Source organism: Bradysia coprophila, chromosome IV (assembly GCF_014529535.1).
Source record: "Bradysia coprophila strain Holo2 chromosome IV, BU_Bcop_v1, whole genome shotgun sequence".
In the NCBI taxonomy this organism is placed as follows: Eukaryota; Metazoa; Arthropoda; class Insecta; order Diptera; family Sciaridae; genus Bradysia; species Bradysia coprophila.
This window is the reverse complement of record NC_050738.1, coordinates 13,537,825-13,561,312: the sequence shown is the minus strand read 5'-3', so window position 1 is coordinate 13,561,312 and position 23,488 is coordinate 13,537,825. Positions and strand designations below refer to the sequence as shown.

General features: G+C 31.9%; 1 protein-coding gene across 1 annotated transcript; it reads left to right on the top strand.

Moving 5' to 3' along the window:
• Positions 1–556: 556 nt before the first annotated feature.
• On the top strand, positions 557–23,054 carry LOC119066411. Its single transcript, XM_037168884.1, has 6 exons — positions 557–691; positions 10,019–10,432; positions 18,818–18,889; positions 18,954–19,054; positions 19,119–20,253; positions 20,322–23,054. The coding sequence occupies exons 2-6, from the start codon at positions 10,309–10,311 to the stop codon at positions 22,244–22,246; spliced, it is 3,357 nt and encodes a 1,118-aa protein (XP_037024779.1). The 5' UTR covers positions 557–691; positions 10,019–10,308; the 3' UTR covers positions 22,247–23,054.
• Positions 23,055–23,488: the final 434 nt, after the last annotated feature.

Genomic DNA, 23,488 nt, shown 5'->3' with positions numbered 1-23,488 from the left:
TGTAAAATATCGACAATTTTGTGTGTAAACTGTTCGTAGAATTAGCTTTACAAACCTGTTGTCATCATCACATCATCAGAATCAAAATTTGAACAGTTCAAAAGATTCATTGATCGAATACATGCGCACAGCATACACAACATTCGATGTGGAAAAAGTCAATTTAACGCTTCCCCTGATATTAGTTTAAATATCAAAACCATAAAACGAAACAACAACAAGACAAGATACAAAAATATCATAAATTAATGAAAAAATCTCCTCGATCAACATATACTTTAATGTTTAATGTGATAGCTACAGACACGTTACAAGTACCATTTCGTATATCACTATTCTATGGATCTAAATGTATCTGTCTATCTATCTCTATATACCCAACCTACATCGTACAAATATATAAATGTAAAACGAAAATATGCCCGCTAAGATACCTCAAGAATTTCACTCACATTTTTATATTGAAAAAAATAATAATTTTAAAAATCCACACGAACACATTCACATGTAATGAACGTGTACACCTCTTACATGAGGTTTGCAAGGAGATGAATTTGTGTAATGGAAAGGTGAGCTTAGTTGATTCTTAAACTTCGTCAACGTTAGTTGTTTTAATTTTGTTCTTCGCGCGAATGTAGTTTTTCGTTGAAACTTATTTTTTTTTAAATCAAATAATTTTGTTGATCGCATGGTAAAGTATCTTCATGTTTGAAACTTCTTAATATAAAAGTGATTTTCCTAAAAAAAAAAATTAAATAAAATATTTGTGATTATTGTGACCGAAACGAAATGATCATAATTCAAACAATGCAATTTAATAAAAAAAATGCAATTTAATAACTTGGCAAACCATTTACGGAGCTAATTTTCTGGTTGATTCTAAAAAATATTTACCAGAATTTTAAAGAGTGAATGCAAATTCATAATTCAAAAAGAGCCTGGATGGAATTTTGTTTTTATTAAAAAATGATTTTTTTGTAACAAATTGGCATGACGTAAGAATACATTTGTGGAAATTAAGTGAGCTATTGAAATTCCTTTTTGAGTGAACATCAAATTTTAGATGACTGGTGTGAATGTTACCAATAGGATTATTTCGGATGTATGTCGATTTAAGACATTCTTGATGGGACTAACGCGGTGATTTTTTTATACAAATTGATTTTTTAGTTTTCAAACTTGTATTGTCTTCGTTATAATGTGGTTAGAGGATAAATAGATAGTAATGAGACACATTTATGTCTATCCGGACGAGGTTTTTGACTTCAGCAAAATATTTTGTTAAAAATTAGAAACATTTTCTCGAAAAAATATTTTGTAGTGCTAGGGATTTACTAATAATCGAAAAAAAATTCGATGAAGCTGAATAGAAATTTTTGCGCTGAACATACTTTTTTGGCAAATAATATTTGTGGTTAAAATTTAACGTTTTTTTGGACATACAATAAATGACTATGTTGGACTCGAAAAAATGGGGTAATCCGTATGTTCGCTGGCCATATCATGTAATTTAGTCATTTCTTGTGTTTTATATTGATTTCATTTTCCCCACTTATTTAATGGTCAAATGGTTATGGTCAAAGATGTTCCGGTGTCTTAGAACCTGTCCACACATTTGTTAATAAGTAGGCCAATATTTCACAGAGGGCAAGTATATCAACAGTATAATTACTATCGAGTCTACTACTTCTTTTCATATAAATATTTTTAGCAAATAAACAGAAAATCTTGTACTTCATTAGATTTATCATATATTTTGCTATGTAAGATCAGATAAGCTATTGCTCATCATTTAATCATATCGTTGTCGTCGATAACAGATGACATAGCCAGCCGTCCGTAAGAGACCATTCTAAATCCCCAATTTTTTCAAAGTAAATAATATTGTTGACACAAACTATGTTTATAAAACAATGGGAAAAACGAACAACAGATTGCAAAAGAAATATTTTTCTGTGTTGATAAGATACCATTTCATGTTCATGTGTGTAATACGAATCCAGTAGAATAATTTTCTTTCGACTGTTACTCTCTAATTGCTCGATATTCAATATCTAATTGCTCGATATATTCCAATATCTAAATGGTTTCGGAAAACATAATTGCATCATAAATGAGAATGAGAAACGCACCTTTTGTATGCCGTACGGTGTTCTATTTTAACAATTTCGTTCGTGTATTTCTTAATCAAATAATAACAAAACTAAGATTGCCGTTAAATCAACAAAACATTTTCTTATATGGCATCAGAATACACATTTTGCGCGTACACATCTCCTCTAATGCTATCTGTATCAATATTGAACCAAACGAGAAGACGAAAAAAAAAAACTCACAACCAACCATAATGAGAAAAAATGGTTATCCGTTGAAACGTGTGTGTGGATAGATAGATACGTGTACCGAAACCCATTCCAGTTTAATTATAAAACAAATATCGCTGCATTTTCAAAACAAATTAACATAGAAATGAGAATGGAATACAGAAGCATACTGGTGTTAAACTTTCTTTCATCACTTTGGTGACCACTAACGGTATTAATATTTATTAAGAGACGAATTAAAATTAAGTTTACTCTAGCCTGTGTTGCCCAACTGCATGGCAAAACTTACAAAAAAAAACTGTAGCACAATTTTACGACCTGTGTTATTATAAAAATCTTCCAAAGTACCAATTAAAATGATTAATAAACCGATAAACGTTGAGGCAAGTGTGTTAATCACATATCAATTTTTACCAATTTACTATTAAGTATAATTTACAAGAAAAAGTAAAAGTCAAACTACTTTAACGGGCAGATACTTTGTGAGTTTAATGATATTTTCTTATTTTTAAATATCTGCAACTCTACTCCATATAATATTAGATAGATTTAACCAATTTTGTAAGAGTAAACTTTGGAAAAGTTAATTTTTAACTTGGATATATTTAATGGTCGCTATTTCAAACGGAAATAATGTGCCTTGAACCTGTTTAAGTTTTGCTTTGCATCGATGCTTAAAAATATAAAACTCGTAATTGGCATAATTGTCTTTTCGATCGGAAATTTCAAATTTATTTTTTAACACCTAACTATCGAAATTATAAGCTGTACCACAGATGTGAGATGCTGAAATACTTAAATTTTTCTTCTTTCATTGTTTGTTAACCAAACAAAAATTTAACCTTTCAGAACCTTTGCAAGTGTACCAAGATATAAATCTTTGGGTTTGATAGAATATACAAAATTCCAATAGTTCCCGGTTTAGATAAAAATAATTTAATCAGACTTCAGTTTTGCTTCTTATCAATTCAACATATTTTTACAGAATGCAATGCAATTGTTATAAATCGACTGACCGAAATAATCAAATTTACTTTACCAATACGCCTGTTCCCACAAATCTGCTACTTCTTTTCTTTAAAGCATCGAATTGTCGTCAATATCATAATCTTTTACTAGAGGGTCAAATATTCGTAAAAAAAAACTTGTCAGCCAAAAGAAAATCCTCCAAAATTTTACGAAAGAAAATCCTCAAATTCGTGAGGTTTACTAGAGAATTCTCAAGAAAATCTACAAAATCATGAAAAACCTTTTAAAAGACTCAAAAAAATCAAGTAAGAAGTATTAAATCCTTGAAAATTGAAAAAAAAGTCCATCCAGAATCAGTAAAAAATCCTCGTTTTGAAAATCCCTTGTCAATCAATGTTGGCAGTCTTTCGCTGTATAAAAAAGCACTTGCAAAAGAACATCGATTATTTATGTTTAAGTCGATAGTCGACTGACTAGCCGTTTCTAAAAGTAACAGACGAAATATAAATTTTATGTCCTTGCCTATTCGTTGGATTTTTTTTACCGCAGAAAAAGTAAATTGAAATGAAACGTGATATTTCTCTATTTATTGCCATTTATTGCAGATATAATTAAATTAAAATACCTTCAAGTTATAACGATTTTCATAAACCGAATTGCGAAAGAACTTATACATACTGCATATTACGCTACACTCAATTGTCGGATTAAATGCGAAATTCTTCTACACAAAAGATCATCCCAATTGAAAGGAAAATGTCAAATTGAAACTTTTTTTAATCAATAAAATCGATTAGGAAATTATATAAATTGTAACAAAAATGCATGTAATAAATTTTTGCTCGTTTTTTGTTTTTGCGAAATGTGCCTTTCATATTGCAAAAAATATAGCTGAGACATCACGGCAATGACTTATAAAATATTTTATCTCAAAGAGATTGAACACACTTGTTGGTGTTTTTTTTTTTCTTATTCTTATTTCCAATAAAAGGTGTTTTGCCACTTGATTGATTGTGGAATGCGAATAAAATATTAAAATTATAAAATAATGGATGTCAAAATGAGAAAAAAAGAATTAATAATTTCAACCTCAGCCAATGAACGTTAAAATTCTCTTGTTTCATTGTAACATTAGAAAGAAGTTAATGAAGAAAAAAAGAAAAGAAATTAAAACTGAAAATTTATATTATTTTGCTGTTGTTGTTGGCCGTTCTACAAACAAAATTTTTTTAACGAAAAAAATATTAATAAATTATAAGAGAAAGTTTTTATTGATTTAATTCAATGTCTTTTTTCTGTTTAAAAGAAGTAAAAAAATACTAAAGTCGGCTTTTGTTGACATACAATTTTAAAGCGCGTTTTCTAAAAACTAAATTATGCACATTTTTATCAAAATATTTTCACAGAAAAAATAACCAAAATTTAATCTTCTCAAACATTTTATTGAATTTCTTCGGAGAAGATTAATTCAATTTCATCGAAATGAACACAATGTATTAATGTGATATTGATGCCAAAAGTGCGATAACCTTCTATCAATTTTCCACACACAGAAAAAAAAAGAATAATAAATATGGACAGCCAATCAATATCAGAGATAAAATTAGATTATGTATAAGCCAAGCGTTTTCGGTGTCTCATATTAATTAGGACTCGAAATTTCCGAGTAGAAAAGTATCTCATTCATCTCATTAAAAATACAATTTATCGGAATTACACCAAATGTAAATAGTAAGTCAGTTTCTGATGGCCATCATATCCAACCACAATAACAACAACACAACCTGTTGCTGTATCTAAGTATAGAGTGAATGATTATTTTTTTTAGAAATTCTTTCTTCAGTTTCAATAAATGGTAATTACCTAGGTTGAGTAATATCGATGCATTTCTGATAAAATAGTGGCATGATTGATTACATGAATCATAATTTCATGTTATTTTAGTGTTTTTGTTGAACTACATTTGATGAAGTAGGTATTTAACAACACTTTTCATATGCAGATGGCAATCATTCTACACTATATTTATCCAATGTGTTAGTTCTTTTGATATTATCAGATTGACAGAAGCATTTTCGACAAATTGTAATGGAATCTACTACTTGAATAGTTTTAACATTTACTTTTGTATGAAAGCCGCAATGCAAACACAAAAGTGACATAAAATTTCAATACATTAGCCACTTGCTCTACCTTGATTTCGACAACAATTTGAATTCTCTACGATTTTCAATGATTGAGATATGTATTGTAATTCTACCCTAACTAAAGCCACTCTTAGCGCTAATAAAACAAAAGTGAAGTGTCAGAACTAAAATTTTTAAATTTTGATAATGTGGCTATTTCCACCCATAATTGAACCAAAAATCCAAAAAAATATGTGGTCGGTAACATGGCACAACTCCAATCCGCAGGCTGATGAGGTACTCAAAAGGTTATAAGCTCTTTTAGTCTGTTACATCCTCCAAACGTAACGAAAATATTGACCGTAAATTTGATAAGCGTATGATTAATATTATGAAGGTATTTCATCGAAAGAAAGAGAAAGTGTTGAACAGTGAAATTTAACATTTAACATTGTTATTATTACCAATATATTCTAAAGACTAAAGGCACAGTATGTACCTACTCGTTGCATATGAAATTGTTTAAACAATATTTTACATTGCTGATCACAAAGGTTTCCATCATGTTAACGTTTTCATTTGACGCTAAACTGTGAATAAACATACCATCAAGCACAAAGTGTGTTGAAACCTAATTTTACCACTTTTACAATCGTCCGAAAATAAATTTATTTTGATTAGGACAGGTTAAAGAATTCACGTTTTTTTAATAATTCAATTAATACCGAACCGCAGCATTACATGTATGTATAAATGATGGTGGTGCTAACGACGGAATTTCAATCAGCTCGATGAAATATTTTTAAAGAAAGAAAATGATCGTTGGATAATCATTACCACTTCAACGACTCATATACAAAGAAATTTTATTGAAATTTAATCATCGTTTTCAACAAGTATCGTTGATATTTCTCGATCAACAAACTTATAACATTGATATTGCTGGTTGTTGTCGATCCACTCTTCAGATTTCATACGATTTTTATGATTTTTCTTTTCTTTTCTTATTTAATTCCACTTGTCTCGATTAGGTTGTAATTTGATAAGCTTCATGTGGTGACACCTGAACAAAGGAAATTATTGAAATTTTGTGGTAGAAGGTGCATCGAATGAACCTCTTTTTCATTTCGATTTAACAATCGTAAAAATAAATGGGTAATGAGTGCTTCAAAAATAAAAAAAAAATAAATGCATGAGCGGTACATCAAAGAGTTTTCGAGTTGAAAAGGAAGAAAATATAGTTTTTCAGTCAACGATGATTTATTTGAAGGTACCTACGTTGTATAAAAGTAAATGAAATGGAGTCTCAATGAGATTTTTTTTCCGTTTCAGTCGAAAATTCTCTCCGTTTCAAAAGCAAAACCAATCTTCTTTTTTTCGGTCAGACATAAATTAGCCTTCAGGTTCAAAATCGATATATCTTTCAAATACAAAATTTAAGCAGAATTATATGTATTTATCATGAGTCTGCTGGAGTAAGTGTGCATTGCATCCTACATCGTTTTTGTAATTTAAATTTTATTGAAATGCATATTTGTGCACATGCGACAGTGATAAATGAAATGATGCTTGAAAATGTTGTATGAAATGTATTTTGCAATAATAAAATTGTGTTGAATAAAATGCAATGCGATTCCAAGATGCGAGCATAAATCTGAAAATTGGTTCGATTTCGCAAGTTAACAGGTTGTTTTTCACTACATGATTCTCAAGTTGTTTTTAACATATTAAATTCCGTATGTAAATAAGTCTTTCTAATACCTTGCCCCGTTTAAGATTATAAATTTCTTTTAAATGAAAAAATAAACTAAACGACCACCGACCACTTATACGTTCACCAGTAGTTTTCAGATGACAGTTTCTAATTGAAAAATGTTTCGAAAAAAATAATCATTCAGCGCCAGTAATGTATGGCTTTCCTTCTATGAAATGATATTTTCTTATTCATAATCTGCATTTTAATTGCTGTTCATGTAAATTTCTTATTCAAAGTCGCGTTTTTCATATTTATCATTGAAGCATGTAATTAGAGCAGTGCGTTGCTTTAACAAAAACTTTAGATGTTTGTACTATTTGTGTATTCTCAGATGCACGCTCAATTCATACCATCGATAAATAAGTCAAACGTTATGGTTTAAAATAACGATAGGTAGGCAGGTTGATGGATACGAAAAATTTATATGAAAAAAGGAGTATCGACATCTAGAGAGTAGCTTTATAACAAGGAACTATTGAACTCAAGTCAATGGCTGCTCATCCATCGACTTAGTATAACTATACTTTGTCATTGTGCTCATCTGTTGTCGCCAGCAATGTCAATAATCAACGGTGAGAGTGGGTTAATGTGGCTTTATGTAGGAAACATATGTAGTGAAAATAATGAAGTAATAGATTCTGTATTACTTGATAATTTAAACAACTTTTAACAAAAGAAGTAGCAATTGTTGTATTACGTTTTGTTTTCCGATTGCAAAGCATTAAATGGAATAAATCGACTTAGTCGACTGAGAACCGTACGTATGTTTCTTTCTTGCAACGACGGTCTCAAAGCAATTGAGCGATACCAAGACCCAATTTATCACACCATCAGTATGAGCACATTCACATGATTACAGTGTTAGATCAAACAGATCCGTTTGGAATACATTTTTTTTGTATTGTCCATAGAAAAGACTTCGAAAAAATGGTAATCATATATCAACATACCTTGAATATTTAATTATTGTTTACGATTATGTGTGTGCATGTAAAAGCCGCACATTATCGTGGATAATAAAACTTGATTGATTCAAGTTCATTTGTGAAAATTCAACATATATTTACACGTAAATTACAGCACAACGGACTTACAACGAGATGATAAGCTAATACAGAGGGAAAAAACAAAACAAATAAATATTACAAGAATTTCAGAATGACATAATTTCAGAATGAATTTAAATTTCTTTTTTTTAAATGAAAAAAATAATAATTCATAAAAAAACATTATTTATAATAACATAGACACATCGTTATATATATTGTATGTCATTACATATATCATAGCAATTATGTACTTAATCTCGAAACCTGCTCGGAATGTAAACATACACAAAATGTGTTTCGTAATCATATAAATATCATTCTGTGTACTTACATTCTTTCGTTCTTTTCATCCATTATTTTAATTCTACTGAAGAATGCATGAATGGACAATTAACGGGCAAACTTCCGCATCGACATAAATTTGTGTTACATATGGTTCGGTGTTCTTCCCACGTAAAGGGACATTGAAAATTTTACCGAATGCAGCGTATATGGAACGCTAAATCTATTTAGAAATTTAAATTAATTGCTACTTTGCATAAGTATGTACAAAATGAGAAATTAGCGAGAATTTAATGAATTCACGATTTTTTTTTCAATACACTATCAACGAACGGTCTGTGTCTTTCGCTAACGCTCGTCATGTATAATTTATTAATGTTTTCAGTAGAACAGTTCACAATTCCCTGCATGAACGAATTTATGGATCCAAGTATGGTTTAAGTTTCCCTTATTAAAAATTAAAATTTGTTTGACTCGTTGAAAACATTTTATTCAAAAATTCAATACTGAAATTATTGGGTTGAGATCAGTCAATTAGTATTGTAGTTTTTGAGAAATGCGTGAATGCTTGATGTGGAAGTTGTCGTAACAAACTACATCACCATTGTCCTCAAAACATGAAGTGAGTATTCGAAAGTAAATCGAAATGTTTTCACAAATCCGCCTTTGAGAGATGAGATACCAATCAGTGGAAGTACTTACAATATTGAATTAACATAAGAACTAAGGCGTGCAGTTTATATGGAGTGGAATATCGCACGACCCATTTTTTCATTTAAGGTGATCAAACCTTACACAGACGATAAGATTAATCTGAAGAGGAATTACGGCTGCATTTCTCTATCCTCTTCTCTATTTTCTCGCCTGTATAAGTAAATATCGAATCTATTACTTCGCACTCTGACTGATACTAAAATCTTAATTTATTACTTACAGGCATTTTGGTATCTATGGCTTGATCAACCAGATACAATTTCGTACTTTTTAAAACTTCTTAAAATGAAAAATAGTCGTTCAAGTCAAGTAAGCCCTTTCATGTTACAGATAGTTAGGGATTTTCTGACATATACTTTTAACTTTTCACAAACGGTACGCAATCATATCCTAGGTAACAAACAGTCATACCATAACTTATACCTGTCATCGTTGTGGATATCAATCAAAATAATGTTGAAATGAGCGCGTTTGAGTGGGAAAATCACAATTTTTTGGACGATACATGTGTTACACTTTCATTCGTGGATATAACAGATGATGATAATTGCATTGGGTATGAGTCGAACATTCAAACAGTAAAGAAAAACTGTCCACAATGTACTTTTATGTTACGAAAAAGCAACAAAATTATGAAAGCCAAGTTATTAAAGTGCGTTAAAATAAACAACAAAAACAAAAAAATCTCCACCTTAAACGCAAATAAAGAAAAAAAAAACAATTTCAAAATTGTAATCTTCAAAAGTAGTGTAAATATTGAATTTTTGCTAAAAACATATTTACCTTTATATTTTTCAGTACATACACTTTACTTACTCACATACGAAAACTTAATATTTGAATGTGGAATTAATTAAAAATGTTTTGCTAAAAATAACAAGAGACAGAGGTTCTTTCTCACAACAAACGAAAATTACAACCGATTTTCAAGTGGATGCTTTTTTTCTCTGTTAAAGCATATCGTGTTTGAGTTAATTTACACATGGATATAGTGGATGTGTAGTGTTTAAAAAAAAAGAACTAACAACAAAATTTAAAACAAAAAAAAATTATTTTAATCATCATCAATCTGGTGACATTGGAATAAAATGGACGAGACTTGTTATGGGGGAGGTGATATAGCCGGTGCCATATTTGGTACATTAATTTGTGGTATAGCACTAGCATATTTGTTATGGTGGCTGTATAAAAACTACTGGAAGAACCGAAAAGGTGAGTTAATTTTATTATTTCCATCACAAACTGTTTATCATTCGTGCATTTTTGTTTTGGATTTCCTTTCTTTCGAAAATGTTTACTTATATGAATATCTATGAAAGCATAGCATATGTCACCTTATATAACTGCAGTTATCCATATAAATTAGAAATGAAACGTGATTAGAATGCACCCAAGAGTCACATTTCTACCACAATATCCCATGAGCATTTCAATGGATTTATCAGTTTATATATGAACATTACATAGTCAATAGTTTACCAGACTTGTTGTTTTCTTGTATGCATTCGATGCGAAATGGTAGAGATTGTATTTTTTGTTTTTATTATTTTTTTATGTGTATACACTGTGTGAAATATCATCATTCATTTAACGTATGATTCGATTGTTATCTGCGATTTAACAAGCAAATAAGAAGAGAGAAATAAAAAAAAATTGTTGAAAAGGAAAATATGTAAATTTCTAGTGCCATGGAATAACTCTTAACTTCTACGAACGAAAATACATTGTTTAGCTGCATATTATACAAGTACAACATGAAAATAACGATTCATTGTCATAGCCAAAGAGTATCTGCTGTGCTTCATAATAATAATAAAAATATCTTCACACCAGAAAAAATGGTTGCTGGTTCTGAACGTCCTTTTAGTCGCGTATGTCTAAAGAAATTTTATTATTAATAATTCAAACAGCACTCGAAAGAAAGACGCAGGAATGCCGTTTAAACTGCAAGCATTTTCTTTTATCTAAATTGTTATTGTTATTACAATGGTACAATAGATATTATCGTCAGATAGCAAGTACTTCTTGGGGCTATGCGTCTCATATTATTTTATCAATAAATCGCATTGCTGTTAGAGTAATGTTGGTGTCGAGGAAACTGAAACTAAGAAAACAAGAGGAAGCAAAGAATGACTTCAAATACAATTTGCAACATTTTTTTTCGGAATTATTTTGCGTTTTTGTCGTTCTCAGCCAATAATCTGGAAGATCCAACAAAATTGGACGTAGATCTCTTGTGTGGAACAATGAGACTGTATTACCAGTTCAGTGTATCAATATCTCTAATTTTACCAAATCTCCGAACAATCTCGATTTAGACCAACCGCAATCTTCATAAGTTATGGGTCAAATGAATTGTCGCGTCGTTCATCCTGATATTTTAGATAGATATCAGAAAAACTGTTTCCAGATAGGTTTTGAAAATGAGGCATGCATTGTGGTCTGCTTTATCTGGCCGACAACATAGCCAAAGACATCGATAAAATGTAAATTAAACTAATTTAGAATGCGGTTTACTTGAGTTTCGATTTTGTATTGGTAGGGTTGGCAAATTCACTCAATCTTCTACTTCCTTCTGTATTTTCAGATTGATATGGAATCTATTACTTCAATAGTTCTAACATCTATTTTACTATATTATGACCATTATTATCAAAGTTTCGCTTATTTTTGCCGACATTGTCGATAACAGATGATACGTGACGTGTATTCGTTTTGTAATTTTTTCCATTTTTTTCAGAATTTTTCTCGTCTGTTACTTGCCTTACACATTTTCAATAGACTGATAACAAGTGAAAAGAATATTAACCATTTTAATTGTCCCACATTGCTCAATGTTTATATCGTATTTGAATACGTAAACATTCTCTGAGATTTCTTCAAGCTCCAACAAGAGTCGAACAACACATTTAAGGAGTGTTTCTTTCACTTTCAAAATAGTCTAGCATGAGAATGTAATTTTGAAGAAAAATTTATCTTTAGAAATGATCGCATCTTCGTAATTTTTATTATTTTTATTTTAAATATTTCGTTGATTAAATTTCGTAGATAAATATTGAATTTAAAGAGGAAATTTTTTTCAGTTTTGGTAGTTCTTTATGCAGGTGATCTATCTTTACAATGCCATCATTTGAATAAACTCATTTGGAAGTAGTTGTAATTATACAAAGTAAATTATGAAATGTGATTCACCTAACGATAGAAACGGTTAAAGATCGACAGTCTCTCCATCAAGTCACTGGGTACTTAATATATCCAAAGCGATTATGCGTAAATATGTTCAAATTGTTTAATTGTGAAACATAAGCAAACTAAATGAGATACTATGTGGGTTAGAATTAGGTTTGGCTTTCTTTCCTAACCAATAAAAAGCAGTTACTATATTGAGTTAAACGAATCTGTTTTTTTTTCTTCAAAAATTATACTAAAGCAAAGGTGGAATTTATTCGTCAGGTATGATGGGTGTGATTGGAAATATATATATATATATATATATATATATAGTTTGCATAAATCATAAACGATTTGAAGGAAAAAAAAGAGTCTTTCAGTATGATGGAGTATATAAAAAGAATTTTATGTAAATTTTACTGTGGTAAAATCCATAGGTGTGAACTTTAAAAACCGGCATTAACTGTCGTTTAGCTGGAATTGTTTAACGTAAACATTAAACGATTTTTTCTGCTTTCGAAGAGTCTAAATCAATACGTATCGGATATTATAATTGACCAACTCAGTTCTTCAGCAAACCTGAATTTTTATGCACAAAAGTAAAACGACAAAAATATTTATATTTATAAACTCATCATAGAAAGAAGTAACCACAAAAAAAAATAAAAAAAAATATCAAAACGGAATGGTTCAAGGTGATCTAGAGAGTAGAATTGCCGTTTTTGTTGTTGTTGTTTTTTTGCTCAGCAAAAATGTTCAACGGAATAAATAATGTATGTCGATTAAACGAAGCCAAATCTTCGAATTGAGTAAAGGCTCTTTTTTTGCTTCCAATTCGGACGTTGTAACAAATAATACAGACAAAATACACACAAAGAAGATCGTTTAAAAATTTGGTCAAATGATTTAGCACATTAAGTGGGTGACTTTTTGTTAAATATTCTTCATTCATTTATGTTCGCTGGCCGTTCTTTTGGTTAATGAGTTAGTTAACAATTTGTTGTATATAGCAAAAATAAATACGAAAAAAAACTGGTCAACACATGCTGAGAAACATTTCTTTAAATTATGAATGATGAAGTGATGTCTCGTATATTAATAGGAGAATTAGTGCAGATGATTTGAGAATTTACCAAAACAAAAATGGACAATAGAATCTTATACCTACTGTTGTTCTGGCAACTGATGAAGGTTAAACCAAATTTGGACATTGTTTTTTTTATTATTATTATTATTTACAGTTCATGTCAAAATACTGCTGATTAATACAAATCGGATATAACAGTAGATTTTGATTGATTTTAATAAATTGCATAAAATATGTTTTAAACCGAGGCCACTTCTGTACATTCCGATGTCTTATGTCTTGCACTTGTTCATTTTCTTCACAATAAAATCATGAAATGAACAATTACCAATCAGATACACGTCAAGACCGTGTTTTCCGTCTACGAGTGGAGAAATAATTGTGAAGAACTTTGTGGTCTCGAAATAATGTTTTTTTAAATTAAATATATAAATAGCTGCCATCAGGTCAAGCACTAGTTTTGTAATTTTTAATTTTCCCACCTCTTCGGCGCACATGAAAAATATACTGATGCTGAGAGCTGGCAGTGAATTTTTGTAAGCTGTTGGATTTGTTTGATCAGACACATATTACGCATTACGACAGCGTTATAATATGCCAAATGAATATAAATTACTATTATTAAATTATGCAAGTCGAAAACACTTTGACTGATTGATAGAGAAAAAAAGGTTTTATAATTTTTGTAGTAAAATTAATCAATCAAATTTCTGTTTTATTGTATGTTTTAAGAGTGAAGTACTCTGGCTCTGAAGAGACCTTCCTTCTCTAGCCTTTCACGTTTCACATGATTTTTCTGCCAGCATTAACGTAATTTATGTTATTAGCATTTAAATTGCATTATCTTCTTAATTTTATGTTTTTTTTTTGTACATTTACCCAACTGAATAAACAAACTCACCCAAAAATTTGAATGCCATGTGCGCCATGTGTGAAAATTCTTATATATATTTGTCCAAATTCGATACATAGAAAAACATCGACATTGTTAATACCTAATTAACTCGAAACAAATTTTAAATAATTTATTTTAATGCACAATCGAATTTTGCTCGAATGTGGTCATGCATTCCAGTTTGCTTTTATTTTATTATTTTGCTTAACAATTTTGCATTGACAACATTAGGTACGTGTACTTGTTTCTTAATGGTTGACTGGTCAAGTGTTGACACAGTTTTCTTAAATGATTTCTTTTTCATCATCTGGGTATCTTAAATGGGTATACGGTGCATACACATATAATAACGCTCGTACTGATTGCCGCTGTCTGCTGGTTTTACATTGTTCAATTTCATATAATATATAAGGAGTTCGCGTTGCATTTTATAAACTATAAACACGTTGGCTATTGCACACCTTTGAAGATAATTTATTTACGTTTTACTAACCATAACTTTTAAATGCATTAATGCGTATGGGTATGAGCAGACCATGGTAGGAATTTTTTTTATTTATTTATTATAAATCCGAGGAATTTGATATTGATACCTATATAAGACATTTGTGTAGTATATACATACTGAAAGTTTCACATACATTCCTATATTTCATGTAGCTATTTATTCACTTTAGTCGGATAATGCCCGTAAACAATTGTATACGTACGAATATATATGTGTAAAATAATGTAATAATCGCGTAAAAATAACAACATTATCTTATAAAGTTGATGAGTGTTTATCCGTATTATGATCCAGAGATTAAAAGTGCATTTACATGCTTAATACCTGTGCGTTCATTAATTTTTTATTATTCGTTTGTATATAAAATTAAAAAAAAACCTCATGAATAAGTACGGCAAATTAAAAAAAAATGTTATTTATTGTGTGTAAATAATTTGATTGCAATGATTATCCAATTCAATTATCGTAATGGCTGTAAAATTGATGGAATAGAACAGTTTGTTGTAGGAAAACCGTACTTTTCGAAATCCAAATGAACTCAACATGAAATATCCTTTTCTCAATTCAGAGACGAAAGGTAAAACTGCATTTGGTGAGAAAAGGTCGAGTGTGACAATGTATATTGTGTGTCTAAAAAAAAGCATTTAAAATAGCAAGGCAAGGCAGTTGCTAGAGAGCTGCCTTGATAATAAGGAGATTGCGATTTTTACTTATAAGTTTAAGTGAAACTTGAAAATTTGTGTAGTTTCTTATAATTTTCTAGTTGTAAGGATTATAAAATTATGTGAAAATCACAACCTCCTTCATAGGATCCTCACTTTTAGAAACGTTACTTATACGCACTTTTACGCGTAAATGCGGCCTTGGATTACGATTTACACAGCTTGTGTCTAAAAACGTATTTATGACTCAGTGGCATAAATAACTATTGGATAAGTCAAGATAAAACTGAAAAGTCTGACGAAAGCCATAAAAGTACACCTTTTAATGGTTCATTCCTAATTATGTAGACAGGAAAGGGCAATCAAGCAGACTAAGTTTGCTTCAACTGATTTTCAGCTGGTTCATACATTTAAAACTGCTGATGGGGAGTGTTGTATGTGTGTGAATCAGCTGAAACAAATTTCGACTGAGACTCCCCTTACCTGTAATAGTTATGCTCCATAGGAATGAAAGCTGGGACTTATCACCCAAAGCCCTTGTGTTTGAAAATCATTATTAGTATGAGTTGCGTATTGTTTAGAATGAGCATGTCCGAAATATTGGTCCACCTCTGTTTCTAACAAAATCAATTTCCCCAGTTAAGTTTAATGTCTAGGAAATCTAAAATGTATTAGGGCACCAAGTTTTGATTCATTTTATTTAAAAAAAACGGTATAGATCTTCTACGAATCCTTTAGAAACATGCAACATGGGTAAAGAAATTGTTATTTAGAAATCGTTATTAGAGTGATTCGGTACCAAATGTATCACTTTCATTTCATTTCTAATGATGATTAATTGTAGCAATTTTTGTTTAAAATGTTACCAATTTCTTACTTGTAACTAAAAAAAAGTCTCTTTACAGTCAACTTTGAAGCCACATACTTTCGATAGAATCAACGTGAATATTGAAAGGAATTTACGATAAAATCTTAGATCGTTCACAAGTGTACAACAATAGTTAATAATCAAGCAAAAAAAATATGGAAAGAAATTACGAAATTTAACAATTTTAATTTTTTTAAGGTGACTGCCTTAAGCCAAAAGTTTCATTTTAACAATCGAAACATGAGTACGACATTTTTTTTTGTTAAATATAATCGGTAAAATGTATATTTCTTTCTAAATGAATGACAAGTCAAGTTATTAGTCCTAGTCCGGTATAAGACCTCGACAACATTAAATTGGTATTAAGTCTCGGTGCATTAAAGACAAAAAAAGCTTTTAACATTTCACAGACGCCAAACAAATCAGCTTATCACCAAATATAATTATGTTGAACGTCTTTCGATGTACGCGTTTTCAAGAAATTGATGCAAAATGTTTTAACTTCATCACTTAGTTCATTCAAACACATGCCAGATGAACAAGCAGTTGGCGATTATTTACAGTTAGTAGAGCCGGCCAATCTAGATCCCATGAACTTTAGAAGTTAATCTTTTATCAACGTTATCAACAGTAATGACAAGATTAGCGTATCAAACTGATGAAATCTTATATTACAAAATACATTATTGAAAAAAGTATAAGATTTTGTGCTAAACTGTTGAAAATATTTAGATCAAAAGAAGTAATAGATTCGTTAATTGAATGTGGATGATATGATTACCGCCTATTTTCATTATAAGGTTGATGACTATGTAGGTAGTTTCTCAGATAAATAATTCAAGGTTTTAAACAAACGAATAATTGGCTGAATTAAAATTCATCACTAAACTTCACTGATGTAATAAATATGCAAAATTTCTAATAATCGTTTGAAAATATGAATTACAAGATTTGCAAATGAAACACGCCCCTTCCCAATTTTTTTTACTTGAAACAATTGTTTGATAAGTTTCTACTTAGCGTTAAGTGTTCAAATTCACAGCTAGTCTCCACTTAAGCAACAATCAAATTATCATCCATCTGTTCATTAAAATAGCATTACAATATCCATCGAAAACGAACAATATCCAAACATATTGTTTGAGAAGTGATTTATTTGTTTTAAATCATAATATGAGATAAAATTAGCCGTACATACGAAAAGAAACCGATACCGCTGAAACTCTCTCACACTTTTCATTGAAAACATCTTCTTAATGAATAGAATCCATTTTTAACAAACTCATTTCGTTTTATATACTTTACAACAATCTGCTTAGCTTAGCTTAGATGTTGGTTAACACACTCTGATTTGTTTTTTTTTTTTGTTGATGTCTTACAAATTGTCTGCATTATTGGAGGAGAAATCAAAAATTATTTTTGAATTATAAATGTGCGGTTTTTTCATTTGATTTGTTATAATGACGATATGTTTGCACAGTGAGCAAGGTATAATATTGCATTTTTATGTGATATATACGTTTTCTCTATCACAAAAGAATAAGATATGTGAAGAGTATTATCGCATGTAAAATGTGATTAAATTGCCAACTCTGTAAGCTTAACCATTTGTAATACCTGTAACACTTGATGAATCTTGATGAAATTAAATATTATTGTTTAATTGACATCAATTACGTTTTTTTGCTGTTTTTATTGCAATGAAGCGTTTTTTACAGGTGGTAACATATTGGAGTTTGTGAAAAATCATGTCTACTTTCATGAGAATATTTATTTGAAAGTGAATTATGGTAAATGGGAAAGGGATGTCGAATTGAAATGAAAAAAACTGCGTTATACATCCGGACAAATAGAAAATTTGGCTTTTAACTTTTCATATCACATTAAAATGATGACCAGTAAATAATTACAGAATGTTCCACTTCTTGTGATAGGCTTAGGCATGTTCACTGAAAAAATCATCGAATGTTTTATCGATAATTGATAAATATAGATTGATAATCGATTTATCAGTCGATATTTATCGAATTATCAGTCGACATTTACCGACTATTAGTTGATATTTACCAATTATCAGTCGACATTTATCGATTTTCGATTGATATTTACTTTTTGAAAGTATCGATATAATCGATTCTAAGGAAATAATCGATATTTTATCAATCGAATGAATTATCGAACTTGTCTAGATAGGCTACGTATTTGCAACTCATCGATACGAAAACTTTATCTGTCTTGGACAGGTGAAGCAGTCTTTTGCTAAATCATGAATAAAATAGGTCAGCTGCTGTACTTACTATTATACCTATAAGCGAGCGTATATAATGAATAAATGTTGGAAGCATTATGCATATCGAATGATCAAAATCAATCACAGACTCTAAACTCTTTCTTCTTCTTTTTCAGGAGCACACCTTGTTGTCGAAGATCCGGAAAACGCTAAAAATGATTTTGCATTCGATAATCCAGCATTTAAAAGTAAGCGTAAAAGACCCGCATCACCGAAATCTTTATGTAAATTGTGTCTTTCATTCTTGTTCAGATGATCAACAAAAGAAAGCTTCCTCGCCTCTGGATACGAAATGGACGAATAAGGAAAATAGCCTAGACAAGCGCAAGACGGTTGACGACTCTCATGCTGGGGTATGTTGTAAACTTTAAATGACTTAACTCTTCGTTTGATTAACGACTTATGTTTTCAATGAAGGTTCCCGTTCCACGCATAATATCACTTCGCGGATCAGACTTTACTGGACTTGGCATTGAAGTGTGTGGTGGTTTGAAGGATGGAATATTCGTCAAGAAGGTGATGCCACAAGGACCTGCTGCGAATATCGTTAGTGTGGGAGACAAGATCACAAGCATAACCATTGACTTCAGACACATCGTTCAGGAGGACGCAGCAACCATTCTCAGCTACGCATCACCGTACAATGTTCAATTGGAGTATGTTGAAGGCAAGGGCATTATTCCGCCAATCGGTTCACAAAGTCCCAGCACAGTGTCGTTGACACATCCCTTGTACAGGTCCAGTAGCCAAGAGGATTTCAATACTATCGAACGAAATGCTCGAAAGAAATTGTTCCCCAATGACGACGGCAATTATCCCACTCTGAAAATGGAGCAACAAAGGCTCTCTCCCAGTAAAAATCTACCGATTGTTCACAAAGAAAATGAAAAGAAAATTAATGGAAAGCAATCCGTGGCGACAGATAGTATACAGACGATGAGCGTGCATGTTGAACCAACTGATTCGAACGTACGATATTCGACTGAGGATGAAGCAAAGAAATTAAAGTTTGGAATCCGAGTTCTACCGCCGAATGTATCCGATAAAGTAATGAGTGGAAAGAGTCCGAACAAAGCACAGGCGAACAATGAAAACAACGCGAACATTGAGAATGATAACAAGCCGCCACCCATAAGTAAACGCACAAAAAATACGAAACAGGAAGATACGACCAATGAAATCCTTAGCGAAGAGTTCGTTAGAAATGGTAGCATTAATTCATCGGGTATTCGACGAGATGCTGCTGGTATTCCGCAAGAGATTCCGAACCAGATGATGCAGGCTGCGATGGCAGCTAGAGATCACAGAAAGAGTAACAGTTCGCTGTTGGACTCAAAAAAGGGCAAGGCTCCACGACCGCCAGTGAATGGCGAAATGAACGATAGCTCCGATACCGTCGATGCCATGGGCAGTCCAACAAGCAATAAATTGAACTTTACCGATAATTTCGTCAGCGTGCCATTGGAAAATGGAAAGGGAATGAGCAACAGTTCCACTCCGAAATATGGGCAATGCAGTGACACAGAAAGTCAATTGGCTGGATATGATCACGGTAAGCCACTGACTTAAGATGCAGTAAGTTGTTTCAATGTTTTACAGCTCCATTTCTTTTTTTTTTAGAATCCGACAATGAAACTGCGAGCAGTGGCACTCAAATCGAATTGAATTCGAAGCACATAACCGTTCATCAAACGTCATCCGAAGAATCTGACACTGAAGAACGCCGTACAGCCAGTTTAGGAGATCTCTCCAAATTCGAAAAACCGACAATACCGACTACGATGGTACATTCCCAAAACGGAACGTTGGAACGAGCGCAGAGCTTAGAGATATCTGAAGGCTCAGCTCATGTACCATCAAAAATTACTCCGAAAAAACGAAAAGCAATTCCAGAAACGGAAAATTCCGAATTCAAAGAACCACGTTTAAGCATGGACCTGAGCAATTTGGACACGTTGCAGAGGGGTCGTTTGAAGAGTTCGTACGAGTGGGGCAACTTGGAAGATGCCATCTACGATAATATGAACGGCAGTGGCCATACGGATGATGACATTGATGAGTCGAAGAAGGACTCCAGCATGATCATGCATGTATTAAATGCTGCGGACAACGTTGATAAGCGTGAGCCCAGCGTCAAATCTGCTCAATTGAACGGTGATGCAAAGACAAAAAATAATAAGAAGGCCGAAGCGTTCAGCATCAGCTGGGATAATGACGAAAACGATATCGACGAAATACCCAGCAATTTGGAAGATACGTTGAAACATTACATCGAATCGGAGTCTAGAAATGGATTCCATGACAAGGCCGAGGGCAATGGTTTCAATAATTATGGCTTTTCGGACGAACATATTTCCATATCTCCAGTACATTTCAGGAGCTCAAATCACCAGACGGATAACAATCACGATAATTCTGTCAAATCAAACGATTCGGATCAGATAAAGATAATCAACTACGGCACAAACATGCCGGATGATGTGAAAGTTACGCGATATCCATTTGGCAGCTTAGAAAGACCAAAGTCGGAGGTCCTCAAAAAATTAGCCAGTCAGATGTCCGGCGAAGACATCAGTACCAAAACGATCACCACAAATAGTACATCGAAAACGACCATCAAACCGGAAACTACTCCGACAATAACAAATCTAAGCTATTCGGACATGCAGCCGATAAGTTTAACTATGATTGAGCAAGGAGAAAATGATTTGACTGAATCAAGTCAAATGTCACCAGTATTTTCTAGCGACGGTAAAGGTGTGAATAGCATCAGCATATCATCGATGGAAGTGAAAATCAGACCAGAGTCTCGAAAAGACGTGTTACCGGGAATGTTAGGCCGCGAGAACATTGTCACAATAAATGCAGACGGATCGCAACCCTCATCGATAATAATGATTGACGATGAAAAGTTGGATTTCACTCTACAAAAACTGGAGGACGACGTCGCGAAACCATTTGCGAACAATTCACAAAAGGATGAAGTGATAATAATCGAGAGTCTGTCGTCGAAGAAATTGCCCGAATCGCCGACCGGTGCTAAAGAAGACACGAAAACTTTTGTAACGGAAATCCGCGTTCAAACACCCAACGACGAACTGCTAGACGATGACATCGACAAAGACGATCTGGAGGCATTAATTGAAGCGGCGTTGAAAAATGATACCAGCGCACTAAAGTGCGAGAGTCCCGTGCCAGCATACGAATCAATCGAAAAGTCCAAATCACCATCACCCACCGAGCGTGAATACATACCAAGAAATGTGGAAATGAGATTCAGCACATCAACATACGAATCACCGCAGCGACATTTCGAAAAGCGTCATTCACACATCGATCAAATACGGTCAGCGTTCGAGAAAAATCATAGCTCAGAAATACCGGTTCTCATTCGCAAAACATCAAATCCAACGTCGACCGTCCAACGAACGAGTCCATCGAAAATTCCCGTTTTTAATTCAAAGAGTAATGATGGATCGACGAAGAATGGAAGCGTTAGTGTTACATCAATCAAAAACTCATCGAGAAATCCCAGTGGGAAATGAGTGCCAGTTTGCGAACGTCTGGCATAACGTGGAAACTATATTTTGTAGTCATTAATTTTACGATTTTATTTTATTGTACACTAATCGCAAACGCTTTCCACTTCGATTGGCATACTTTACACACAGAAAAACTTTTTTTATATAAAAATGTCGGCGTACAACAATTTTTATCAATAAAGTTTTGATTTCCAGTTATTCCTTAACCGCCATCCCATTAGAATTTGCTCCGTTTTTTTTTTCTTCATTTAAGTCCTAATGAATAAGGTCGACTAATGTAATACAATATGGAAAAACTGTGACAACCATGGTCGAAAAAAGTGAAATAAACAAACAGTTCTATGATGAACAAAAATAAATGAAAGCTAGACATTGAAGGCTCGCTTCACCCAACTTAAACTTTTAGAAACAGCTAATCAACCGTTATTGACAACAGCGAAAAAGATGAACGATGATCATCCGGTTAGTAAAGTCTTATTGCAAAATTCAACGCCAACACAAATGAAGTAAAAGATTTTGTTAATTAAAAAAATTAATATTTTGATTTTGGCCATACCTTCATTTCTAACGTAACGGTTTACCCATTTTTTTGTTGTTATTTTTGAAAGTTTTTCACGAACATTTTGCACATAATTTTACTATTTTCCATAAACCAGTATCCTTTTTGCGAAAAAGCTAGCAAAACAATTTTTATATTATGAACACTAACTTAATTAAGTTGTCCACTTTTTCTTTCAATCATTTTATATAGGGTAAGTGAAGAAAATTGTTAATTATTTTTATATCACGAAAATATTATTTTACAATAAAATACTTATATCGAAGCATTTTTACTTACACACTTCTGTTTTTGTCTCATAAACTTAGGTCGTTTTTTTCATCGAAACTATAAAGAATAAGTCCTCACAACAATATTAAAGTCATTGGAAAGTTAGGGATTAAAGTAAAGTAGAGTCATTTACGAAATTGAAAAAAATCGGATATAACGGCATGTTGTCAAACCTTTGGATCAATACTCTCTTCTCTATTTAATACTCTATTCCATTTAAGAATTCTATCTGACGTTTTCATTCAGATTTTACTAAGCTTGGAAGTACAGAGAGGAAAGTGAAACTCGACCTGTTTTCTGATTTGAGAGTTGTTGTGCTTTTATTGCAAGAAATTAAAAAAAATATTTGAAGATAAGCGAAAAAAGAGACTTATCAAATTGCACAGCCACAAGAAGTTCGTTGAGCAAATGAAAAT

What these genes read in the sequence shown, in the direction of transcription:
- LOC119066411 (XM_037168884.1), top strand. Translation starts at nt 10,309, where the DNA reads ATGGACGAGACTTGTTATGGGGGAGGTGATATAGCCGGTGCCATATTT. An exon ending in TTGACGACTCTCATGCTGGG is followed by an intron (nt 19,055 to 19,118) that starts GTATGTTGTAAA and finishes TTTTCAATGAAG; the next exon opens with GTTCCCGTTCCACGCATAAT. An exon ending in ATTGGCTGGATATGATCACG is followed by an intron (nt 20,254 to 20,321) that starts GTAAGCCACTGA and finishes TTTTTTTTTTAG; the next exon opens with AATCCGACAATGAAACTGCG.